The sequence below is a fragment of the Poromitra crassiceps genome (genome assembly GCF_964638095.1).
Source record: "Poromitra crassiceps genome assembly, chromosome: 3".
Classification (NCBI taxonomy): domain Eukaryota; kingdom Metazoa; phylum Chordata; class Actinopteri; order Beryciformes; family Melamphaidae; genus Poromitra; species Poromitra crassiceps.
Window position 1 is genome coordinate 60,513,015 of NC_139625.1, and position 24,332 is coordinate 60,537,346.

Sequence of the window (24,332 nt, forward strand, 5' to 3'; positions counted from 1 at the left end):
TCTGTCTCCATCAACTGATTACTTCTGACTCGACTTCATCTGGGCTGGACTCTCCTGCTACAGTACTTCACACTTCCTAATTCACACTTCACTCTTTTCCACACATGTTGTTGTTGTTGTTCATTTATGGAGGTGCTCCAGGGAAGCTAGCTAGTATTTCAGTATTTGCACTTCAGGAGGACGCTGTCATGCAAAATTACTATTAAAAATGCTGTTTTAATTGGGGGAATCAATGCTTTAACTGAAGAATTAGAAGAGATGAACCAGATTAACTGTAGCATAAGGCTCTGGGTGGGTTATAAACACTGTTAGTGGTTTGTTAATTTATATCTTGTACTCCCTTGTTGATTATGCTGATTCTCATACTTGGAATAGGATATTGGATAGTGAAATTGCGACAATTTGAAGCTTTTCCATAACCTGTGATCTGTAACCTTTTTAAAGTTCACATTAGCAACAAAATCCAGCACGCTACTGCTAGATATCACTTTTCGATACGCAACCATAATTATGCAACTCTGGGGGGGGGGGGGGGGGGGGGGCAACAGATATGAAAAGAGTGGGGTGAGAGAGTGAGAAAGAAAGCAGAGGAGAGAGAGAGAGAGGACTCTAGTTCTTTCATTCCGCCTTTTGTTTTTCCATGAATGCTGAAACGGCGCTTCAGGATGATTAGTGACAATGAACACACGAGAGCCGCTAATTGGTTAACGTGGGCCCCACCGAGGCCCCTGATTGGCAGGGCAAAGTAAACAGAGCATTAGCCATGGCAGGAGCCAACGTGACATTTCCCTTCATCCCGTCTCCATTCACAACTCTGTGACCGCATACAAACAAAAGACCTTCAGGCAATCAGATATAGCTCTGAAATTGGAGCAATTTTTTTTTATTCTTTTATTTTGCCTCACTGAAATACAGATTAAAAACCCAAAATAGGAGGGCGGGAGATGGGGAAAAAACTGAGATGCTGGAAATGGTTGGGTTGGGATGTTAGACCTGGTAGATTTTCACACAGAGCTTGTTAAAGTGTAGAAAAACACTGCTGTTCCCACCCCATAAATAATGTTTGTCAGGTGCCTTGTGGAATAAAAGAAATGGACGGAGTGCGCGTGACGTCACCCGTGGTTTGTGGACTCCCGCTTTGAAGCCTCCGCTTTAGTGTTTTGGCAGCTGCCATCTTGGTTCTCGCGCAGCCCGCCAGCCCCAGGCTTTCCTACAGAGCCGCAGCACCGCCTGCTATTGGTCAATGACGGGCAAGCTGCACAATCACTGGACAGGCGACCTTTCAATCACGCCGAAAACATTGTCTTTTTTTATTGTCTGTTTCTGTTGAGTGCTTATCATCCAATCAATCAATAAGCAGATGAATCAGTCATAGTGTTTTGTTCATCTCTGCCCATCCTTCAGCCTCGGAACCCAACCTGAAGCTGCGTTCCAGGCTGAAGCAGAAGGTCAGCGAGAGGAGGAGCAGTCCTCTGCTGCGCCGCCGAGACAGCCCCATCACCACCGCCAAGAAACGCTCGCTCGACATGGCAGGTAAGGAACACACACACACACACACACACACACACACACACACACACACACAGCCTACCCAAAGTCCACATAAAACAGGAAAAACACTGAATCAACATTCCACATACAGTATATGCCAATTGATGGTGATAGTGCTTTGCTTGGTGTGTGTGTGTGTGTGCGTGCGTGCGTGCGTGCGTGCGTGTGTTTCAGACTCTGCGTGTAGCAGCGCCCCCGGCTCAGGCCCAAGCTCCCCCAACAACAGCTCCAACAACATCCCCAATGAAAACGGCATCACTGTGGCAGTCTCCAACTGCTCAGAGGTAACACACACACACACACACACACACACACACACACACACACACACACACACACACACACACACACACACATATAACTGAGTTTATAAAACGGCTCTCTCAAATCAAGCAATCTGATTGGTTCACAGCCATTGTATAATTCCAGTAACCGAGTTCAATAACCCATGGCCATGGGTTATTGGTTGCCATGGCAACTCTCTTACTAAAAGGCAGCTCTGCGCTCGAGCTCCGTGTTGGGCTTTCCAGAAAGCTCTCAGCTTCTCAGCAAGCGCCAGGATTGGCCAATGTCAACTTCAGTCTCCAGAACGATCCAATCAAATCACCCGCACGTCTATCTTCTTGCTAGAGGTCCCGCCTTACAGTAGTGTCAAAACAAAAAGCTACTCGCTTGCAGCCAGACGCATGATGGCGCAACTCTCTTAGGCTTTGGTTACCTCAAAAACAAAATGGCGGAGACAGTTTTCAGATCCTTGTGAATCGATCTTCGCTTATAACTTTACTAATACTTAGCAGAAAATGATGTTTTGTACAAGAATAGACGCGGGCTAATGTCTTAACCCCTCTCTCGCGCGCCCTCACTCTTAACCCCGCATTTCTAAATAAGACGTAACGTTACTTGGTGTCGGCATACGGCTCTGGTGTCGAGCTTTGCAAAAAGCTCTCAGCAAGCGCCAGGATTGGCCAATGTCGACTTCAGTCTCCAGAACGATCCAATCAAATCACCCGCACGTCTATCTTCTTGCTAGAGGTCCCGCCTTACAGTAGTGTTTCAACTGACTCTATCAGAATACGATGCCAGTCGGACTTATAGTATTATTATTATTATATTATTATACTTGGAAACCGTTTTATAAAAGCAATATAGCACTCGAGCAGCGTGTGTTGTGGAATATATCCCGCTGATAAGCTGTTATCCCACTCGGCCTGCGGCCTCGTGGGATAACAGCTTATCAGCGGGATATATTCACCACAACACACTTGCTCTCGTGATATATTGCTTAACACATTGAGTGCCAGCCATTTTTTCAATCCTGTAGGTAAGTTGTGCCAGGTTTTTTTTTGAGGATTCTGGCTCATTTTACAAGAGCCGAGGATTATTTTCTGTTAAGAATTCGTGAACACCAATCATCTAAAAATAACTAATAGAATGTGTGCTTTCTCTGTCTAAAAGACTTAGTTTGCAGAGTTAGTAGTTATGTAGATATTAGCCGTTGAGTACAGCATGGTTTCAGAGATTTTCAGAGAGTTTGGAGATAAATGGATTTTTAGAACCACCTCACGTGCCTGTGATTATGGGTGCCCTTGTCTCCCACTCTGTGCGCTCTCTCTCTCTCTCTCTCTCTCTCTCTATAAATTGCCACACCTGCCCATAAACCACCCACAGACTTGCCAACAAATCAGTCAGATTGCTCCTTTGTGCGCGTGCTGGAGCTACAGGTGCCACCTAATAGTTTTTATATTTAGTAGCTGCCTCAGAGCATGTACAAGACTAGTGGTGAGGGGTCTTCAGATGACGGCTCTGCAGAGGAGGAGGAGAGCCAAGGAAGCGGCAAGATGCTATTTGAGGCAGCTTATTAGGACACTGGGTGCTGTGTGGAGGAGGCTTGAGGCGACTTCACATGGCCTTTTTCACACTGCGGACAGAATAAATCATTCAAATGTGCTTCCTTCCCAGGCGTCTCTGGCACAGAGGCTGTGCAGCGGTGCTGAGCGCGGCTGCATTAGCCAGCTGTCCCTCTACACCTCACCCTCCTTACCCAACATCACCCTGGGGCTGCCCGCCACGGCCACCGCTGCTTCCAATGTAACGACCACCCCAATCTGTGTCTATTTGATTGATTGATTTGATTATTGTGCCCCTTTACAGGAATTTGCCTTATATTTAAAACCTTAGAGGCCATTTACACCCAGCACTAACATGCGTTTTCTGTGATCAGATTGCAATCGCCTATGTTTTGTTGTTTTATATATTTAGTTTTTATGTTTTTGTGTTTTATGTTTCGGGGACAACGGATGGAAACTAGCCCCGTGCTAAATCCGGCGATTTTTACACTTTTATTATGTTCCAGATGTTTTTATCTGTTCCATGGTTATTGTGTTCATCAATTTTGCATTGTCCCGTCTAAATAAATAAATCAAATCAAAAAATCGGATAGTTCTTGACCACATTAGCCTGGTTTCATTTACACCTGGCGTTAGCATGCGTTTTTGGTGATCAGATTGCAATCTGATCACCCAAAACGGGTGTCCTCTCAATCAAGGCCTTGAACATTTTTGAAAATAGACATGGGTCATTGAAAGTGCTTGAATTTCTATCTTTTGTGCAAGAATAGATTGTTTTCTTTTTTCTTTTTTACTTAACATTAACACACCACAGTTGAGAAGTGTTCACACAATCAAGCATTGCTCTTTTTAATTGTTGTCTGTGAGCGTCTGTGAAGCCTGCTTGTTTAATTATACAAATTCCCAGTGTTGTAACACTAATTAACCTTGATCCATGTCTCAAACTATGCCTTGTTGGGTCCTTGGAATTTGTGTGAATTGGGCCTGGAAAGTCCTTGAAAAGTCCTTGAATTTGATGTTTAAGAAGGTGTGGGAACCCTGTTATTAGGTTTGTCTATATTTCTGTCTCTCAAACATCAACGGTTCCAAACGCAATGCTCTTCAGCTAAATATTATCATTTGCTATTGTGAGGGACTTGGATGTCAACTCCATCTCAATGCAGCATCAGAGTCTAACTTCCTCCTCGCCCCTCCCTCCTGCTCTCTGCTCTCCCCAGGTGACCGGCCATCAGGAGGGCGGCCTCTCCCTCAGCCCGCCCTTCCTCTCCGGGGGCCACCTGAGCCCCTACCTGGCCGAGGGCGGAGGGGGCTCAGGGGGCCACAGCCCGCTGCTGCAGCACATGGTGCTCATGGAACAGAGTCCAGCACAGAGCCCCCTAGTAACAGGTAGGAGAAAGAGGAGTGGTGCTAGTAGTGATCATAGCAACAATAGTAGCAATCTGGGAAGCCAGAGCCTATCAGTCTGACGACTACCGTAAATTCCGGACTATAAGACGCACCGGTCTATAAGCCGCGGGACCAAAATTGACGATTTTTTTCTTCTATAAGCCGCACCGGTCTATAAGCCGCGGGTGTTTTGATGTTTAATTACCATATGTAAGGCTTCGTGCACAGAGGGGATTGTCGGGAAACAGATGGCTGTTTGGGGAAGCTCCCATTTATTAACATTTCAACAAAACAAAAGTCAGGTCACTAATCCCCAGACCGCGGGTGTTTTAATGGTATTTTTTGTTTTTTTTACAGTGCACACAGTGTCCGCGGTGTGGTGAAAAGAGGGCAAGAGAGGAAATTAAAACAGAAGTGGATTTATAGTTAGAAAGAGTGCTAAAGAAGAGAGAATTCCGTTTTTTATTTTTTTATTTTAGTTACTCACAGTACTATTGACCAGTCCAACTCAAAAGATATTCGGCAGTTTCACTTTGAGCTCTTGTTCCGCCGCTGTCCATCAATGGTTATGACGAGTCTCGCTGGGTACAGTACGCCAAAGCGATATCCATTGACTCGATGATGCTGTTGTATGTTGCGCGTTTCTGTTGCACCAACGCGGAGAGGTCCTGCCGAAAAAGCGCGTACCCTCCCAGGTGAGGGGCTTCTTCCCCGCAGCCTGGAGGATGAGTTGACGGTCGGGCCAGCGGAGTAGGCAGATGAAGATGGCCCTCGGTGGCAGGCCGGGGTCTGGACGTGGCCGAGGCGCCCGGTGTGCCCTGTCCACCTCTGGTGGTTTCTCGCCTTCCTTCAGGTCCAGGATGTAACACAGGATTTTGCCACGAAAGCGTCCATGTCACCCATCTCAGCTCCCTCTTTTACATTGATCAGGCGAATGTTATTTCTTTTACTCCTGCTGATTAAGTCATCAACCTGCGTGTGCAGGGTTTCGATTTTGCATTTTATCCATTTTCGGACTCACTGTGTTGTTTTTGTCCTCCAGTGCGCGGATGCGCTTTTCCGCATTATAAACTCTGTTCACGGTTGCCTTAGTTTCTTTAGTGAGTGAGTGGATGGACTTCTGCACGTTTTCAAACTTGTTTTCAAGCTGCTCAAAACCTCTGAGCGATGTCGGACTTAATCGATAGTGTTTCACGGAGTAAAAGTTTAGCCCAAGCCGTGTATCTCCAGCCTCCAGCAGGTGAGTCATTTCCTCATTCATGGCGTGATTGCTTCGTCTTTTTCTTTCTGCTTACCTGTGTTGTGTTATGTTATGTTATGTTATGTTGTTAAAAGAGGGCAAGAGAGGAAATTAAAACAGAAGTGGATTTATAGTTAGAAAGAGTGCTAAAAAAGAGAGATTTTTTTTTTTTTTTGGAAAAAATCCATAGATAAGCCGCACCGTTATATAAGCCGCAGGGGCCAAAAAACGGGAAAAAAGCCGCGGCTTATAGTCCGGAATTTACGGTATATGACTCTGGGACAGACGGCCGATATGTCGGGGCTTCCGCTGTAGAGCAGACGTCCCGCCCCTTCCGTCATTGTTTACAGTCTGACTACGTCTCATATGCAGCTATTTCTTATACAGTCTGTGATCTGGATCTATTTCTTATACAGTCTGTGATCTGGATCTATTTATTATACAGTCTGTGATCTGGATCTATTTATTATACAGTCTGTGATCTGGATCTATTTATTATACAGTCTGTGATCTGGATCTATTTATTATACAGTCTGTGATCTGGATCTATTTATTATACAGTCTGTGATCTGGATCTATTTATTATACAGTCTGTGATCTGGATCTATTTATTATACAGTCTGTGATCTGGATCTATTTATTATACAGTCTGTGATCTGGATCTATTTATTATACAGTCTGTGATCTGGATCTATTTATTATACAGTCTGTGATCTGGATCTATTTATTATACAGTCTGTGATCTGGATCTATTTATTATACAGTCTGTGATCTGGATCTATTTATTATACAGTCTGTGATCTGGATCTATTTATTATACAGTCTGTGATCTGGATCTATTTATTATACAGTCTGTGATCTGGATCTATTTATTATACAGTCTGTGATCTGGATCTATTTATTATACAGTCTGTGATCTGGATCTATTTATTATACAGTCTGTGATCTGGATCTATTTATTATACAGTCTGTGATCTGGATCTATTTATTATACAGTCTGTGATCTGGATCTATTTATTATACAGTCTGTGATCTGGATCTATTTATTATACAGTCTGTGATCTGGATCTATTTATTATACAGTCTGTGATCTGGATCTATTTATTATACAGTCTGTGATCTGGATCTATTTATTATACAGTCTGTGATCTGGATCTATTTATTATACAGTCTGTGATCTGAACCTATTTATTATACAGTCTGTGATCTGGACCTACAATCAATCAGCTCCAACTCCATTCTCACGTCAATTGGACTGTAAACAATAACCGCAGTGCACGGAAATGCCTCAGCATTCAGACAGAGGGCTGGGTAAGGTACGGTTGGGTAAGGTACTCGATACCTTTAAGCCATCAACCAAAACAACCCAGTTGGTTTTTTAGGTGGGTTAATGCACGAGTGTACTAAAATGCATTATTGTGTTTTATTATTAGTACCTACATTGCTTTACAATTTGGACAACTGAAAAAACAGTAGCACACTCAGAGAAATGTTTGTTCATGGTTCACTGTGCACTCCCTCCCATCACCGACATCCATTACATACATTCATTAGCTCAACCTAATGAGCTCCTTTCATATGTCAGCGTACGCTACAAGAGGACATGGGAGTGTGTGAGATGGCTGCATTGTGTACCATTTCCCATCAGCTCTTCCACCATGCCACCTCTATTTTCAGCTGAATGGGCGATGGCATACATACAGACTTATACACGTGTGTGTGTGTGTGTGTGTGTGTGTGTGTGTGTGTGTGTGTGTGTGTGTGTGTGTGTGTGTGTGTGTGTCTGTGTCTGTGTGTGTGTGTCTGTGTGTGTGTGTGTGTGTGTGTGTGTGTGTGTGTGTGTGTGTCTGTGTGTGTGTGGGTGCAGCGCGCGCACGCACGAAATACACAGGAACACGTGTAAACTCCCACACATATAGGTTGTGCACAGAGACTGAACTTACACCACTAACATGCTGAATTCAATAATGGTACATTTTAATGATACAGTAAATATCACTCTTCAGTACAGACTTACAAAGGATTTGCAGATAATAAATCAATAAAAAGAGTCAGGGTTTGGTGGATTTCCATCTTGTCAGTAGCTATGTAACAATGCTACATGCAATAGAATTCATCATACAACTGTTGTGCAGACTACAACAAGGCTTACTGTTTGCCAGCTACTAGGTCAGACAGGGATTTTATCTTTGCATTTAGTATGCAGGTCTGTTTCATTTCAGGTAAGCAGGTCAGTCTTTTTAGGGACAGCGGCCTTGTCCTTCCTCAAAGTCTCCTCTCTCCTTGCGTCTGTCCTAAAACTACGTTTTATTACTTGTGTCCCACATAATGCAACATTGTAAGTGGACTAAGATGTTCACTTCACAGCCATTTTGAGGTTCAAACCCAGGACCCTCTGGTTCCAGGATGGTCTCCCTGCACTCACCATAGGAGTCTTTCAGGCATCTGGGTAGTGTAGAGGTAAAAGCTGGGGTACTTCCAGCTTAGTCAGACGTTCCTAAAGACATAATTGGCCGTGTCTGCGGGAGGAAAGCTTGATATGGGTACGTCGTGTCCTGGTCGCTGCACTACATTACATTACATTACATTACATTACATTACTGTACGTCATTTGGCAGACGCTTTTATCCAAAGCGACTTACATTAACACATTTTTGTCAGCAATAGAGCAATCAACTATGCAACACAGTCTATGACAACTACAACCTCTGAAGGAACAGTGGTACAAGTTTAGTTTAGGTTAGTGTTTTTTTTTTTTTTTTTTTTTTTTTTTTAGAAAGATAGAGAAAGAAGTTAGATCAAGAAGGGCCCAGATGGAGCCGGAAAAGGTGTGTCTTTAGCCTTTTCCGAAAGATCGGCAGTGATTCAGCTGTCCTGACCGAAGGTGGAAGCTCATTCTACCATTGAGGTGCCAGGGACGAGAAGAGTCGAGATCGGGATGAGCGACTTTTGAGCCCCCGTAGCGAGGGAGGGGCGAGGCGTCCTGCACTGGTGGAGGAGCGAAGGGAGCGCTGAGAGGTTTGGAACCTGACCATAGATTGCAGGTACAGGGGAGCTGACTGGTGTACTGCCCTGTAAGCCAGTACCAGTGTCTTGAATTTGATGCGTGCCGAGATGGGAAGCCAGTGGAGGTCCTGGAAGAGGGGAGTGACATGAGAGAATTTGGGTTGGTTGAATACCAGATGGGCTGCAGGGTTCTGAATGAGCTGAGGCACTGAGGCACTAGCGCCTCCTCTGGTCGTTTGAGGGGAGGGGAACTGTGGGAGAATAATGTAATCCTCCTATGTATGCACTATGTCCTGCCAGTGAAACTCCTTGCTGTCAGGGGGAAATCAGAAAGAAAATACTGAGAAGGTGAATCGTGACGCTGGCATCGACTCACCGTTGTTTCGGATGTGATAATCCCCTTTGACCCTCCTCTAACCTCTGCACCTCTCCCTCCCCCTGCCCGTGTCTCCCAGGCGTTAGCGGCCTGTCCATGCCGTCGGCGGGGACCATGGCCAAGCTTGCGCGGCAGCACCGGCCGCTCGGGCGGACCCAGTCGGCACCGCTGCCCCAGGGGAGCGCCGCCCACGCCCAGCACGCCCAAGCCCATGCCCAGGCCCTCGCCCTGCAACAGCTGGTGGTGCAACAGCAGCACCAGCAGTTCCTGGAGAAGCACAAGCAGCAGTTCCAGCAGCAGCAGCTCCATCTCAACAAGGTCAGTAAGGGTTGGCGATTTGTTGGCGAGCTACAGCCTTTAATTTCTTTCTTTCAATTTCTGTACGTGCATCTTTTTCTTTTGTCTATCCTTGTTCCGTGGATGTGTATTGTTGTGCAGTTTTCGTGCCGTGGCCGAGCCAATCTAGAACAGGGTTTCATTGTATGTCTGTCTCCACAAAAGTAGACCAATCACAGCTCACGCTGCTACATGCATGACATTATGAAACAGAAACTTGACACCACCGGGCATCAAACAGTACTGAATTCAAAGGAGCCGCATGTGATTCTCAGCCCACCAGAAATGTAGTAATGTTAATACCTGCTCATGCAAACATTACCAAAAAAAACATCAACATCTTAGTTTAGTGTAGATGCAAAGGAACATGCAATCGGCCTGCCACAAGATGATCCCAGAAAAATGGGCACCCATGATGTCTCCCCCCTGGCTCTCAGTCCACCCCGCGGGCAAGAGGCACGATGCCCCTGGTGAGAAAGCTGGCTTTACTGACATCGCGAGTAGTGACCCCACCGACACGTGCAAACACCGATCCAACCACATATTCCCCCGCTTCCACATCCAATGACGGTGTGGAAGCCACACCAGTGTTTCCCTTTAATTACTGTACCTAGACTATGTTGATCCGCCATAGTCTAAATTGTCCCACCATATTCTAATTTGTTCATTTTGCTCTCAAAGTGCCCCACATTGATGCATTTAACTTTAAAATGTACATTTTCTTAGGGGGAGCATGGCCCCAGACCCCCCTACAGGGTCTGAGGTCCACCCAGCACAGTCACACTAAATCTTGTAGAAAACAGTGCACACCTTTATTAGACTCCGTGTCTTGTTGTACCGCAGTGCTGTTGTTGCCTCTGGTCTTCAAGAGCCAAAGTCAGGCCAGTCAGAAAGAGAGACGAAAGGGGAAAAAAATGCTCTGAACAAATCAAGTTTGGTTTTTCTTGGCAGTATTAATTAAGGGCAGTAAAAGCTGTGTTATTCTCAATATTAAACTTAGAAGTCTTCACATCTTACAGTAGCTGAGATTTATTTTCACTTAACTCCCTTGATCCCCCCCGGGCGTCCGGGTAGTGTAGCGGCAGATTCCCTGCCTACCAACACGAGGGTCGCAGGTTCGCACCCCCGTGTTACCTCCGGCTTGGTCGGGCGTCCATACAGGCACGATTGGCTGTGTCTGCGGGTGGGAAGCCGGATTAAGGGTATGTGTCCTGGTCGCTGCACTAGCGCCTCCTCTGGTCAGAGGGGCCTGTTCGGGGCGGAAGGGAACTGGGGGGAATAGCGTGATTGTCCCACGTGCTACGTCCTGCTGGTGAAGCTCCCCGCTCTTAGGGGAAAAGAAGCGGCTGACAATTGCGCATGTGTCGGAGGAAGCATGGTGCTAGTCTACGGCTCTCCCCAGATCGGCAGAGGGTGGAGCAGCGACCGGGGCAGCCAATAGGGCAGCAGGGGGGGGGGGGGGATTGGCCAAGTACAGTACAATTGGGGAGAAAATGGGTGAAATAAATCAGGAAAGGGAAAAAAAACTCCCTTGATCCCCCTTTTTATGCAAATGAGTTTCATTAATTTGAGGGAGAACTTCGGAGTTGTTCTGGCATTCTATTATTAGCTTGTATGGACCACTGTCACACATGTATGGCACAGTGAAACTATGATCAAAACAGTCATTCTTCTACATTCTCTATTATGGTGTTAACTTCTTGTAAATTAAATAATAATGAAGTTTAATGACTCAACAATTTGCTGTGGACCCCTTGGAACGCCCTCAAGGACCCTTGGTGGTCCCCAGACCCCACATTGAGAACTGAACTAGGGAGCCACATTCCAATAAACTGATTGGGACTGTGCAGACTCTGTACTTGTTTGAGTAGGTGTTGTCCTTGGTCATTTTCTGTGTGTGTCTGCCTCTCTCTCTCTCTCTCTCTCTCTCTCTCTCTCTCTCTCTCTCTCTCTCTCTCTCTCTCTCTCTCTCTCTCTCTCTCTCTCTCTAATATGTTTTTGAGTAGGCAGAGGCAGGTATGGGTTAACACGACTGCACAACTTGTGAGAAACGAGTGTGCGCGCGTGTGTTTGCGTCCGTGTCTCTGTGATTGAGACCGAGACGGTTGCCACGGGCTACAAGGTAGCTCTGCGCTGCCATGGCAACAGAGCGGAAGCCGCTGCCTTATATGGTGGTGGCGGAAGCCAGCAGCTGCCTGGCTCTGTATGGCTATTCCTATTCTAGCGCTGTGTGACTCGCTAGAGGAGAGGTGGGTGGATGAAACAAGGGATTTCCTCTCCTCTGCTCTCCCTCCCTCCCATATGTTCTCCAGCTCTCAAGTTCACACAAACATCTCTATAGCAGCGACTCGCACTCCAAGGACCAACTCTGCAGGATGTGTCAGACAGGGCGACAGCTGCACAACACCATATGCAGCCATTTCTTTCAGTTTGAATGCAAGTCTCTAGTTACAACATTGTTCTACTCTGTAAAGTTAATCAGAATAATGATGGTGTGAAGAACGTTTTTGTTCATGTTCTCGTAAAAAACATCTTCTATTAAAAAAAAAAAAAACATGATACAAAAACAGACGATATCCACCTTATTTTTGGCGGCCATTTTTGCCTGATCTGCCTGATGGGTGCTTCTTCCGGTGTAATAGACTATTTTAACTTGACAAAAAAAACGTCTGAGTTTGATTTTACAGCCGTTTGGGTGCTGGGATAATGTAATGCATTATGGGTAGTCGGCTAGTGTAGCTAATGCTAGCGGCTAGCGTTAGTTACTTTACATGGCAGTAAAACACCACTGAATGACCAAATTGATTTAACTTTTAACCATTTCGAGTAACACTGTTTCCATACGGACCCCCAGTGTCGGTTAGTTGTTTATAACGTGACTATATTTATAACTTTTATAACGTGCTCCAGCTTCCGGTTTATAATTCGGGTCTGCAGCATAGGTGCAGCAGAGTATAACAAAGGAAATAGCAAGCTGCAACAATAAGTCACTTAAACCAGACCTTGTACCCACAATTATTTTTTACAGTAGGGCATTCAAAAATAAGGTGGATAGGATTTCTACTTTGGATATCTGATAATGTGAATACCCAAAAAGTGAATACCCCAAAAGGCACATTTGCACACCCAGGACTGGATGTACTTGTACTCGACTGTAAGATTATAAATCTGTTCACTGCAAACATCATTTAAATCCTTAAATTTGTCAACCTAGCAAGAAGTTTTTTTAGCCAATAGAAACTCACAGGAACACAACGAAAGACACTGTTTATATTTAGGATTCTTTATTTACTGTAATTTTGTCCAGATGCTATTCTTTGTCGCTGGAATTACTTCATGATTGAAGTTTGTTTTCGGTTTATCACAGAAATCCAATGCATTCACGATTGGGTGCAAATGAAAAATACACATCATGTAGATGGATATACGGATATACATGCGTCTGTCTGGGAAAGTAGAGCCGCAGAAGAGAGGCTGGTTTTGAGTCATGCAGGAGGGAGGGGTGAAAAACATCAGGGGGAGCAATCTGTTTGGGGGGGAGAGACAACTACAGTGGGGGGGGGGGGGAGGGGGTGAATGAGAGAGCTGGTGAATGCTCTGACGTCAATGCTATCCCTTGGTATGGCGCCAGGAGACCCTGAGGCTGACAGCTCTGGGAAACACACACACACACACACACCTGTAGTCTTAGCCCACTCTTGAGACTTCTGGCAAACCACCTCTCTTTCTCACTCCCCGTTGTTCCCTCTCTCTTTCTCTCTCCGTCAGCAGTGTCATGCAAGTTACTGAAAATGTGTAATTAGTTACACGTACTAGTTACTTCTCTCAAAAAGTAATTTAATTCCTTTAAAGTTACTAGTTACTTCAAAGTAATTAGTTATTAAGGGCCACGGTGGTGCAGTGGTAGCGCTGCCTTATAGCCTACTCAAGGTCATTAGCCTCCGGGCAGGCAGGCGGCGTCTCTCCCCGGACTAGGTCTGATGATCAGAAACCGGATAATCCTGTAAAGTTGTCCGCTATTTTCCTGTCCGAAAGTATCTAGTAACTAGCCCAGTTACTATTTAAAGTCGAGCTGAACCCAAAAATGACTTTTATTTTCTTTTAGTTCAAATACCTGGGTATGCAGTGCACCTATTTAATAATGTATGCAAAAAAAATCACAACAATCCAATTTCTTTAGTTTTTCACACTTTTTCACATCAAAAGTTCATTTTTCAAGATTTCATTGATAACAGTAATGTACAGTTTGCTGACGTCACGTAGTACTATCAAATTTCTACCCCATTTCAACCAATCATATCACGACATGCAGCTGTCAATCAAATCTTCATTTCAGGATAATTTTCTCTTCCAAATGAAGTAGAAAATGGCGCCTAGTGCCTGTCATCTGGCAGAATTCCTATCCCATAAACTAACTACTAACTTGGCCAATTGTTAGAAACATGAACAAAAAACAAAAACTATAATCTCTAAGAATGCAAAGAAATGTAACTGGCTCGTTAAAACGCGCATTCCAGGGATATCGTATTTACAGCAGCGATAATGGCGCGCACATCCGAGAGCTTGGTTGTCAGGGGTCGCACTTCGGAGATTCCAGGCCGACGTGCTGCACTCTCCGCTTGGCAACACGAAGGCAGCTGGCTGCCTGCGGCTTGCTGAGCTCCACTCAGACACTAAGCTCGCGTCACCAGGCTCTTCCCGAGGGGAGCGCCCATTTGGAGCGCCACAACACACTGAATCCCACTCGATTTGGAGGCAGAACACGCCAGGATTGGCCAAAGCCCAATCCAGTCCCCAGAATTGTCAAATAAAATCATCGACATGATACTATGAACCGCCTCTCAACCTGTCATCTTAGACAAACTATGTTTTCAGTCTGAAACGGACTCATATGCACGTGACAAACAGGTTCAGTTCGACTTTAAGTAATTATTGTGCTTGCTGAAAGCAAGGCACAATCTTTGATATTCCTAATCTTCGTATTCTTCTATCTGCCACAAAGTTTGGCGCGTAATAACTCCCACATCTTTCACACCACCTAGACATGCCACACCTCATAATGAGCGGCTCATTGAGGACATGTATGCTATGACTTTGCTAAGGGTTTGTGAAAGCGGTTTGGGCGCTATTCGCCATTAAGCGCCATTTTTTTCCCCATTGACTTGCATTGGGTTTAGATAAATCTGGCAAAAGCTTGCATTACATTAGCTGTATCTCAGAAACCATATGGCATAGAGTGACCAAACCTTGTAGGGAGGTTCCCAGAGGGGTCTCTTACTATCCCTGAAAAAATGACACCAATCGACCAGATGGTGGCGCTATAACAGCCCTCTTTACCTTTTGGTCCATAACTTTTGAATCGTAGGGTCTATCATCAAACTTATTTTTTCCCAGGATTTCTTGGGTCCTTCCGCATCTACTCATCTAGGCCACGCCCATTTCTGTATATCTAGATTTTCCGCCATTTTGAATTTTGTCCAAAACAGTTTTTTTGCGATTTCTCCTTGAAATTTTGTCCAATCTTCACCAAACCAAAGCACACATCATGTGGGGACTGTCCTGCACAACACTGATTTTGAAGTTTTTGAAAAAAACGCACCGTTGCGATATAATCGACTTCCAAACTTCTGTGGGTGGGGCCAATTTCACAAAAATCGCCATAACTCTGGAACACAATGTGCGATCCTAACCAAACTTGGTCCAGGTGTGAACGGATGTACTCTGAGCTGAGACGAAAAAGATTGTGTCATTTCCCCTATAGGGGGCGCTGTAGCAACATTAAGTATGTGTAGCTCACAAGCCATAAGAGCCACTGTTCCCAAATTGGTTGTTCATAGAGTACTCTTCTACTCTGGCCTAAAAAATTACACCGATTGACCTGACGGTGGCGCTTTAACAGCCATCTTTACATTTTGGTCCATAACTTTACAACCGTAGCTTCTACAATCAAAATTATTTTTTCACAGGTTTCCTTGGCTCGCCCCATGTTTACTCATTGCTCTGATCTAAAACAATACTCCTATTGACCTGATGGTGGCGCTATAACAGCCCTCTTCACGTGTTGGTCCATAACTTTTGAACTGCAGCGTCTACAATCGAAATTCTTCTGCCCCTGGATTCCTTGGCTCCTCCCGCTTCTACTCACATAGACCCACCCATAACTACTTAGTCGCCCTAATTGCATGGGCAGGGACCTTGCAAGGCAGGCGGTGCATGGCGAGGACAGCAAGCACAATTACATTTTCGGTAGGAAATGTAGACATTCTAGTTGTAATTGAGTTACTAAATATGAAAAAGTAAATTAAAGAAAGTAATTAGTTAGATTACTAGTTACTGCAAAATGGAGTTAAGTTACAGTAACTAGTTACTACTGTCCGTCAGTAAGGTACATGTGCACCACCACACACACAAACACACACACACACACACACACACACACACACACACACACGCTATGGAGGCATGTACTCCACAGCCTTGAATGGGACTTTTCAATGGTCTGTGTCAGGGATAGTGAATGAATAGACAACTGAGTCACCACTCGGTAGCAGCAGGCCCCAGAGGAAGCCACACAACAGGGAGCATGGAATGCCTCTGTTCAGCTCTGACGAGACACATTTTGCCCTCACATTCAATTAGGACGCATCGCTTTGAAATGAATAAGGCACCAAACTGACTGAGTCATCCAAATGAAGCTTGTTAAAAAAAGAATGTGCCAGAGAAAGGAACGATTTGCCTGGAATCTGATTCAGAGCTGTGTGTGTGTCTCTGTTTCAGTATGCGGGCTCACACGTTGGTTTGAGTGGGATTTGTCATATCCTGTGATTCGACCACGAAATGAATCGTTGCACTGAAAAAATCACAGCTTCTCCACACCCTCAATAGGGCTGGGCGATATGGACCAAAAATCATATCTCTGTATTTTGAGGCTGAATGGCGACACACACTATACAGTATATCTTGGTATTTTCTACAAAGTGGGCTAAATGTTCAGTTGTAAGTCAAAGCCAGATGTGAGATGTCACAAACACTCACAACACAGTGATCAAAATAAAAAGCGAAGACAGGGTTTCCTTCCCTGACTATTGGTGCTTTCACAAAATATTTACACAATGATTTTTAATCAATAATCATCAGTAATGTGAATATACTGACTTATGGCTCATTTCCACCGCAGGTAGTAGCGCGATCCCGCTCCGCTCGACTCGATAAATTGTCTCATCCCACCGGTTTAAACTGTCCCAGCCCGGGTTGTATTGGGGTCGAGTCGTGCTACTTTTCGTACCTGCTTCGTCGAGGTTCTATTCTGTCAACCCGGGTTCATACGGTGACGTGAAAACATTGTAGACGACTGATTGGCCAGGCAGAATCGTGTTTACTCTATCTACTGACTGTCAATGCGCTGCATACCAGTTTAGTGGGCTTACCTTCTCTTCTGTTATGTTATTTCCATCAGTCTTTTGTGTTGCTGCCTTCGCCTCTGGTGAAATAAAGTCGTGGCGGTGGTTTCAATTGTTTTCAGAGTGAAAAAAGTCCGCTGCTCAGCAAGCTCCTGTAGTTAGTTGAGCTGCAGCGCTCCGCTAGGCCGCAGCGGGTGTTTGGTGAAGCCGCGGTCTTGCCTGGTGAGAGGCCGCGGGGTACAGGGCAGGCTTCACTCTGTTGCGCCTCTTCCGTCTGCGCGCAGCGCAGCGCATGCCTGAGTTTGACTAACTACAAAGTGATATCCATTCTCCTGGCTGATTGTCACATTCGCCCATGTACACTGTAGGTAATTTAGACTTAGAGGCACCAGTATTTCATAAACAGTTTAAAAGTTCTGTGGATGGATTTAATTGTAACGTTATGTTATAGCCTACTCCGGCTATAAGCGAAGGACAGATATGCGGGGGCGGGGGTGGGTGGGGGCAGATGATCCGCGGTGGAAGCAAAACGTCCATCGAGCCGAAACGATTAGAGCCGAGTGGGGACGAGCTGTGCAGGGCTGTTAAATGTGGAGGGTGAAGGAAAATAGAACAGCTTGAACAATCTGGTAAGTTCAGAAAATTACATCATTTTACTGTAATGCAGCCTTTAAAACCAAGAAAAGACAACACTTCTGCCATATCCCGATATTACAATATCCAAAATCTAAGATGATATCTAGTCTCATATTACAATATCGATATAATATCGATGTATTGCCCAGCCCTAACCCTCAACTTGTCTCCGCAGATGATGGCCAAGCCCAGCGAGCCGTCTGTGGGCCGCCAGCACCAGAGCCATCCAGAGGAGACGGAGGAGGAGCTGAGGGAGCACCAGGACGGGGCGGACGGGCCCGGGCTGCCCCCGGGCATCACCATCAAGCAGGAGCCCCCCGACCCCCAGGAGCTCCAGGAGGAGGCACTGCAACACAGAGAGAGGCAGGCGGAGCAAGAGCTGCTCTTCAGACAGGTAGGGGAGGACAAGGACTAGAAAAAGGAATGAAGGGCGTCCGGGTAGTGCAGCAGTAGATTCACTGCCTACCAACACGAGGGTCGCAGGTTCAAGCCGACGTGTTGCCTCCTGCTTGGTCGGTCGGGCATCCATACAGGAACAATTGGCCGTGTCTGCGGGTGGGAAGCCGGATTAAGGGTATTATGTCCTGTTCGCTGCACTAGTGCCTCCTCTGGTCGGTCGGGGTGCCTGAACTGGGGGGAATAGCTTGATGATCTTCCCACACGTCCTGGCTTCCGGCTACGTCCTGCCGGTGAAACTCCTCACTGTCAGGTGAAAAGAAGCGGCTGGCGACTGCGCATGTATCAGAGGAGGCATGTGCTAGTCTACAACAGATTGGCAGAGGGGGCTGAGCAATGACCGGGACAACCTAGCAGCGGGAATTGGCCAAGTACTATAAAAAATAAAAAATAAACATTAAAAAACGCACACCAACACAAAAAACAACACTGAAATATTGCAAGAGATGAGGCCCCAGTTATAAACTGCAATTGTCTGCTTTGTGGCCGCTATCACTCGCTGTTAAATGATCGCCCTACATCAGCGAAGTTTTGGGGGGTAAAAGGTGAAAAATCAGACATCTGCCTTGTTTTACAACTGCAAAATAACGCAGCTACTATTGCAGGGCTGAACAAATCGATATGAAGCTTTGTAGAATTGATGCTGACTTTACCCAGCCCTGATATATTGTAGGTGCTCCGCGGGGACGTCCCGGAGAGGTGAAAACCCAACCAAGCAGACACATCAATGTAATTTGGGCTGTGAAAATGTTGCTTTCTGTCCCATGGCATACTCTTGATTAAATGCTGAGGGAGGAAATCGAAGCCGCACCATTTGTTTTGGCTGCCATCTTCTGGCCACAAGTTGTACTTGGAATATAAAACAGTTCCCTCTCCCCCAGTCCCTCAATAAATTACCATCTTAGGCATTTGATTGATTCTGCTATACAGAGTAACTTGAGTGCAACAGTAGAATAATGTTAAATTCCTAGTTCATCAAAGTAAATGAGTGCTTGTCTGTGTGTGTCTATCCTGCTCTTCTAAATTATTTCTCTGTACACTTTCTTTTATTCTGTGTGTGTGTGTGTGTGTGTGTGTGTGTGTGTGTGTGTGTGTGTGTGTGTGTGTGTGTGTGTGTGTGTGTGTGTGTGTGTGTGCGTGTGCGTGTGCGTGCGTGCGTGCGTGCTTGTGTGTGCGCGCGCCCCCCTGCGTGCCCGTGTGCATGTATAAGCAGCAGGCACTGTTGTTGGAGCAGCAGCGGATCCACCAGCTGAGGAACTACCAGGCGTCCATGGAGGCTGCTGGCCTGCCCATCTCCTTCCCGGGACACCGCCCCCTCTCCAGGGCCCAGTCGTCTCCGGCCTCGGCCCCTTGTTTCCCCATCAGCGTCCCGTCGGCCGAGCCGCCCGTCCAGCCTCGCTTCACCACGGGTCAGTGCCACTCTTTCATTAGCATGTTTCCTCTTTTCTGGAGCCGTGTCAATGTGTTGGCTACTATAATATCACTATCTCTGTCTATCTCTCTCTCTCTCTATCTGAAGCATCAGCGATGTGACTAAGTCAACTTTGCTCGAGTCTAAAGGTCCTTACACATCAAGAGCGATGCGAATATACGGCACGAAATTGCGATGCGAGTTTTGACCCACCTGTCAATCACAGCCACAGATGTGTACACGTCGGAAGCGAATTTCTGAAAAATCGACCGTGGTCCGAAAAAATAAACACCGCAATAACGCTCAGCGAAACTTCGCCGTTGGTATGCACGGTTGCATTAACTGATATAGGTTCGGAAAATATTATTGACGTGTGAATTAATCGCACGAAAAAAATGCTCCCGATGTGTAAGGACCTTAAGTGTAGATTACCAAGTCAAGTCCGAGCAAATCATGAGTCCAGCATCAATTCACCATATTTGGAACATGAAACATATAACAATGAATCATGTTTTTGAGTGGAGGAGGTCTAAAAGACTAAATATCTAGGACTTTTCAATGCAATATGTTTCTGACTTGATTTTGCTGCAAAATGTTTTATTCTTTTCTGACTGGCTAGTAAGAGGAATTTCCATCAAAAAAAGCAGAAAGAGAGTATAGTCATGCTGAAAGCAGGTGACTTGCGCATGAATGATGTAATGATTTAGACCTCCATCTATGGAAATACCATAACCCAGATGATGAGGATTAAATTCCACCAGATCCTTTTTGTCATGTGTCTCTGCTCTTTCTCCCTCAAAGAAACAAAGGGGGAAAATACTACAGTACAAGGAGTGGACTACCAGTCGTTTCTGAGAAGAAATCATATAAAATGTGTGTGTGTCCCTCAGGTCTGGTGTACGACTCTCTGATGCAGAAGCACCAATGTATGTGTGGAAACACCAACAGCCACCCGGAGCACGCCGGACGCATTCAGAGCATCTGGTCCCGGCTGCAGGAGACGGGGCTGAGGGCGCAGTGTGAGGTACCACCCTGTCTCCTCTCCGCACCATGTATCACCAAACCTATGAACTGTCTCAATGTCCTCACCGCCGTGTGTCTGTGTGTGTGACCCTGTCTCCTCTCCGCACCATGTATCACCAAACCTATGAACTGTCTCAATGTCCTCACTGCTGTGTGTGTGTGTGTGACCCTGTCTCCTCTCCGCACCATGTATCACCAAACCTATGAACTGTCTCAATGTCCTCACCGCCGTGTGTCTGTGTGTGTGTGACCCTGTCTCCTCTCCGCACCATGTATCACCAAACCTATGAACTGTCTCAATGTCCTCACTGCTGTGTGTGTGTGTGTGTGTGTGTGACCCTGTCTCCTCTCCGCACCATGTATCACCAAACCTATGAACTGTCTCAATGTCCTCACTGCCGTGTGTGTGTGTGTGTGTGTGTGTGTGTGTGTGTGTGTGTGTGTGTGTGTGTGTGTGTGTGTGTGTGTGTGTGCGTGCGTGCGTGCGCGTGTGTGGCGCGTGTGCATGCATGCGTAGTGTATCCGTGGGAGGAAGGCCACTCTGGAAGAGCTGCAGACGGTCCACTCCGAAGCCCACGTCCTGCTGTATGGAACCAACCCTCTCCGACAGAAACTTGACTGTAAGAACACACACACACACACAGACACACACGCGTGTGTACACACACACACACACATGTGTACACACAGAGCACACCAGGATCTACTATTCAGCCTGGTCTTTCAGAAACTTACAGTACCACAAAACTAGACTAGTATAAAATGACATGCAAACTTGTTTTATTCTATGTTTCTTCTCATCTCCTTTCACTGATAATGATAATGTAATAATACATTTATAATAGTAGCAGTAATGGTTTAATGTAACTTAGCACATGTACCGTAAATTCCGGACTATAAGCCGCACCTTTTTTCCCGTTTTTTGGCCTTTTTTGGCCCCTGCGGCTTATATAACGGTGCGGCTTATCTATGGATTAAAAAAAAAAAAAAATCTCTCTTTTTTAGCACTCTTTCTAACTATAAATCCACTTCTGTTTTAATTTCCTCTCTTGCCCTCTTTTCACCACACTGTATGACACTGTATGACACTGTATGACACTGTGTGCACTGTAAATAACAACACAGGTGGTGTTGTGTTATGTTGTTTTGTTGAAATGTTAATAAATGGGAGCTTCCTCAAACAGCCAACACCTTACATATGGTAATTAAACATTAAAACACAAAAAAAAAAAAAAAAAAAAAAATACCATTAAAACACCCGCGGCTTATAGTCCGGTGCGGCTTATATAAGAAAAAAATAGTCAACTTTGCAGGTGCGGCTTATACACCGGTGCGGCTTATAGTCCGGATAGATGTCTGCTCGCGTTGTACACATAGTAGCAGAAAGCTGAGTACAATAAATACAATAATTTACTTTAGATGAAATAAGACAAGCTCAAGAATCAAGATTAGCAACCATATGCATAATAATATGCAGTGTTCAGCCAATCATTTCATTTATTTTCCCTCCTTGACCAGGTTCAATCACTCCCATGTTCGTAAGGCTACCGTGTGGAGGCGTGGGGGTAAGTAGCAGTCCTGGTTTTATTTGCATTTCAGTCATAGTAGAGGGTTTAACACACCATTTTACAGTCATAGTGGAGGGTTTAACACACCATTTCACAGTCATAGTAGAGGGTTTAACACACCATTTTACAGTCATAGTAGAGGGTTTAACACACCATTTTACAGTCATAGTAGAGGGTTTAACACACCATTTCACAGCCATAGTAGAGGGTTTAACACACCATTTCAGTCATAGTAGAGGGTTTAACACAACATTTTACAGTCATAGTAGAGGGTTTAACACACCATTTCAGTCATAGTAGAGGGTTTAACACAACATTTTACAGCCATAGTAGAGGGTTTAACACAACATTTTACAGTCATAGTAGAGGGTTTAACACAACATTTCACAGTCATAGTAGAGGGTTTAACACACCATTTCACAGTCATAGTAGAGGGTTTAACACACCATTTCACAGTCATAGTAGAGGGTTTAACACACCATTTTACAGTCATAGTAGAGGGTTTAACACACCATTTTACAGTCATAGTAGAGGGTTTAACACACCATTTTACAGTCATAGTAGAGGGTTTAACACACCATTTCACAGTCATAGTAGAGGGTTTAACACACCATTTCACAGTCATAGTAGAGGGTTTAACACACCATTTTACAGTCATAGTAGAGGGTTTAACACACCATTTTACAGTCATAGTAGAGGGTTTAACACACCATTTCACAGCCATAGTAGAGGGTTTAACACACCATTTCAGTCATAGTAGAGGGTTTAACACAACATTTCACAGTCATAGTAGAGGGTTTAACACACCATTTCACAGTCATAGTAGAGGGTTTAACACACCATTTTACAGTCATAGTAGAGGGTTTAACACACCATTTTACAGTCATAGTAGAGGGTTTAACACACCATTTTACAGTCATAGTAGAGGGTTTAAGACACCATTTCACAGTCATAGTAGAGGGTTTAACACACCATTTTACAGTCATAGTGGAGGGTTTAACACACCATTTCACAGTCATAGTAGAGGGTTTAACACACCATTTTACAGTCATAGTAGAGAGTTTAACACACCATTTTACAGTCATAGTAGAGGGTTTAACACACCATTTCACAGCCATAGTAGAGGGTTTAACACACCATTTCAGTCATAGTAGAGGGTTTAACACACCATTTTACAGTCATAGTAGAGGGGTTTAAGACAACATTTTACAGTGGAATAGAAAACTCGCTTTCTTAAAAGGATACATCTCAACTTTATTTTTAAAGTAGAATTTAGTACGATTTTGGTAAAGGAAAGGAATGGGAAAGTTTTTTTTCATAGCTGGGATAACTCGACATATTTCTCAGTTTGAATGGGATGATAAACCAACTGTCACTTGATAAATCTGTTTAGTCTGGATGTGGATTCAGCTCAGATATTGTGTGTGTGTGTGTGTGTGTGTGTGTGTGTGTGTGTGTCTGTGTGTGTGTGTGTGTGTGTGTGTGTGTGTGTGTGTGTGTGTGTGTGTGTGTGTGTGTGTGTTCCCAGGTGGACAGTGACACCATTTGGAATGAGGTGCACTCTTCCAGCGCAGCTCGTCTAGCCGTGGGCTCTGTGGTGGAGCTCGTCTTCAAAGTGGCTACTGGAGAGCTGAAGGTAACAATGATCACACTGGCCTGGTTTCTCTCTCTTTCCTCTCTCCCTCCCTCCCTCCCTCTCTCGTGTGTCCGTCTCTCACTCTTACGATCACTCTCTGGATGGCCTTGGAAGTTTTAAAATTATGAGGATTTCAGCAGGATGTCTTAACCTGCCAATAAAAATCAGTCTTGTACCTCTATGATGCCTAATTCTGACTCAAACATGCACAACATGTCTTGCCCTCAAATCATGACACATTTTAGTCCTTGAATTAAAAAAACTAACAAACATTATAATTCATTACAAATTCCTTGAATTTGACATCCAAGACAGTTTGGGAACCTTGATCTTAAAAAGGTTGTTGTTTGTGTGAGGAGAGAAATGTAGATGACACTCGTGTTTTCTGGGAATGTAAGAAAATTAAGAAATACTGGGATGATGTATGGGAAGAGCTGAAAATGATATTGGGATACGAATT

General features: G+C 45.0%; 1 protein-coding gene across 1 annotated transcript in view; it reads left to right on the plus strand.

The window, feature by feature from the left end:
* Positions 1-24,332, plus strand: part of LOC310773584 (histone deacetylase 4-like) — a gene marked incomplete at its 5' end in the record, with an annotated part of 93,123 nt that overhangs the window by 50,665 nt on the left and 18,126 nt on the right. Inside the window, 11 exons of the mRNA XM_083633492.1 lie at positions 1,405-1,533; positions 1,726-1,835; positions 3,511-3,639; positions 4,616-4,784; positions 9,486-9,724; positions 17,954-18,172; positions 19,448-19,643; positions 20,536-20,669; positions 21,186-21,288; positions 22,187-22,233; positions 23,765-23,872. Coding sequence (XP_083489618.1) covers positions 1,405-1,533; positions 1,726-1,835; positions 3,511-3,639; positions 4,616-4,784; positions 9,486-9,724; positions 17,954-18,172; positions 19,448-19,643; positions 20,536-20,669; positions 21,186-21,288; positions 22,187-22,233; positions 23,765-23,872 — 1,583 coding nt within the window. The remainder of the gene's footprint in view (positions 1-1,404; positions 1,534-1,725; positions 1,836-3,510; positions 3,640-4,615; positions 4,785-9,485; positions 9,725-17,953; positions 18,173-19,447; positions 19,644-20,535; positions 20,670-21,185; positions 21,289-22,186; positions 22,234-23,764; positions 23,873-24,332) is intronic.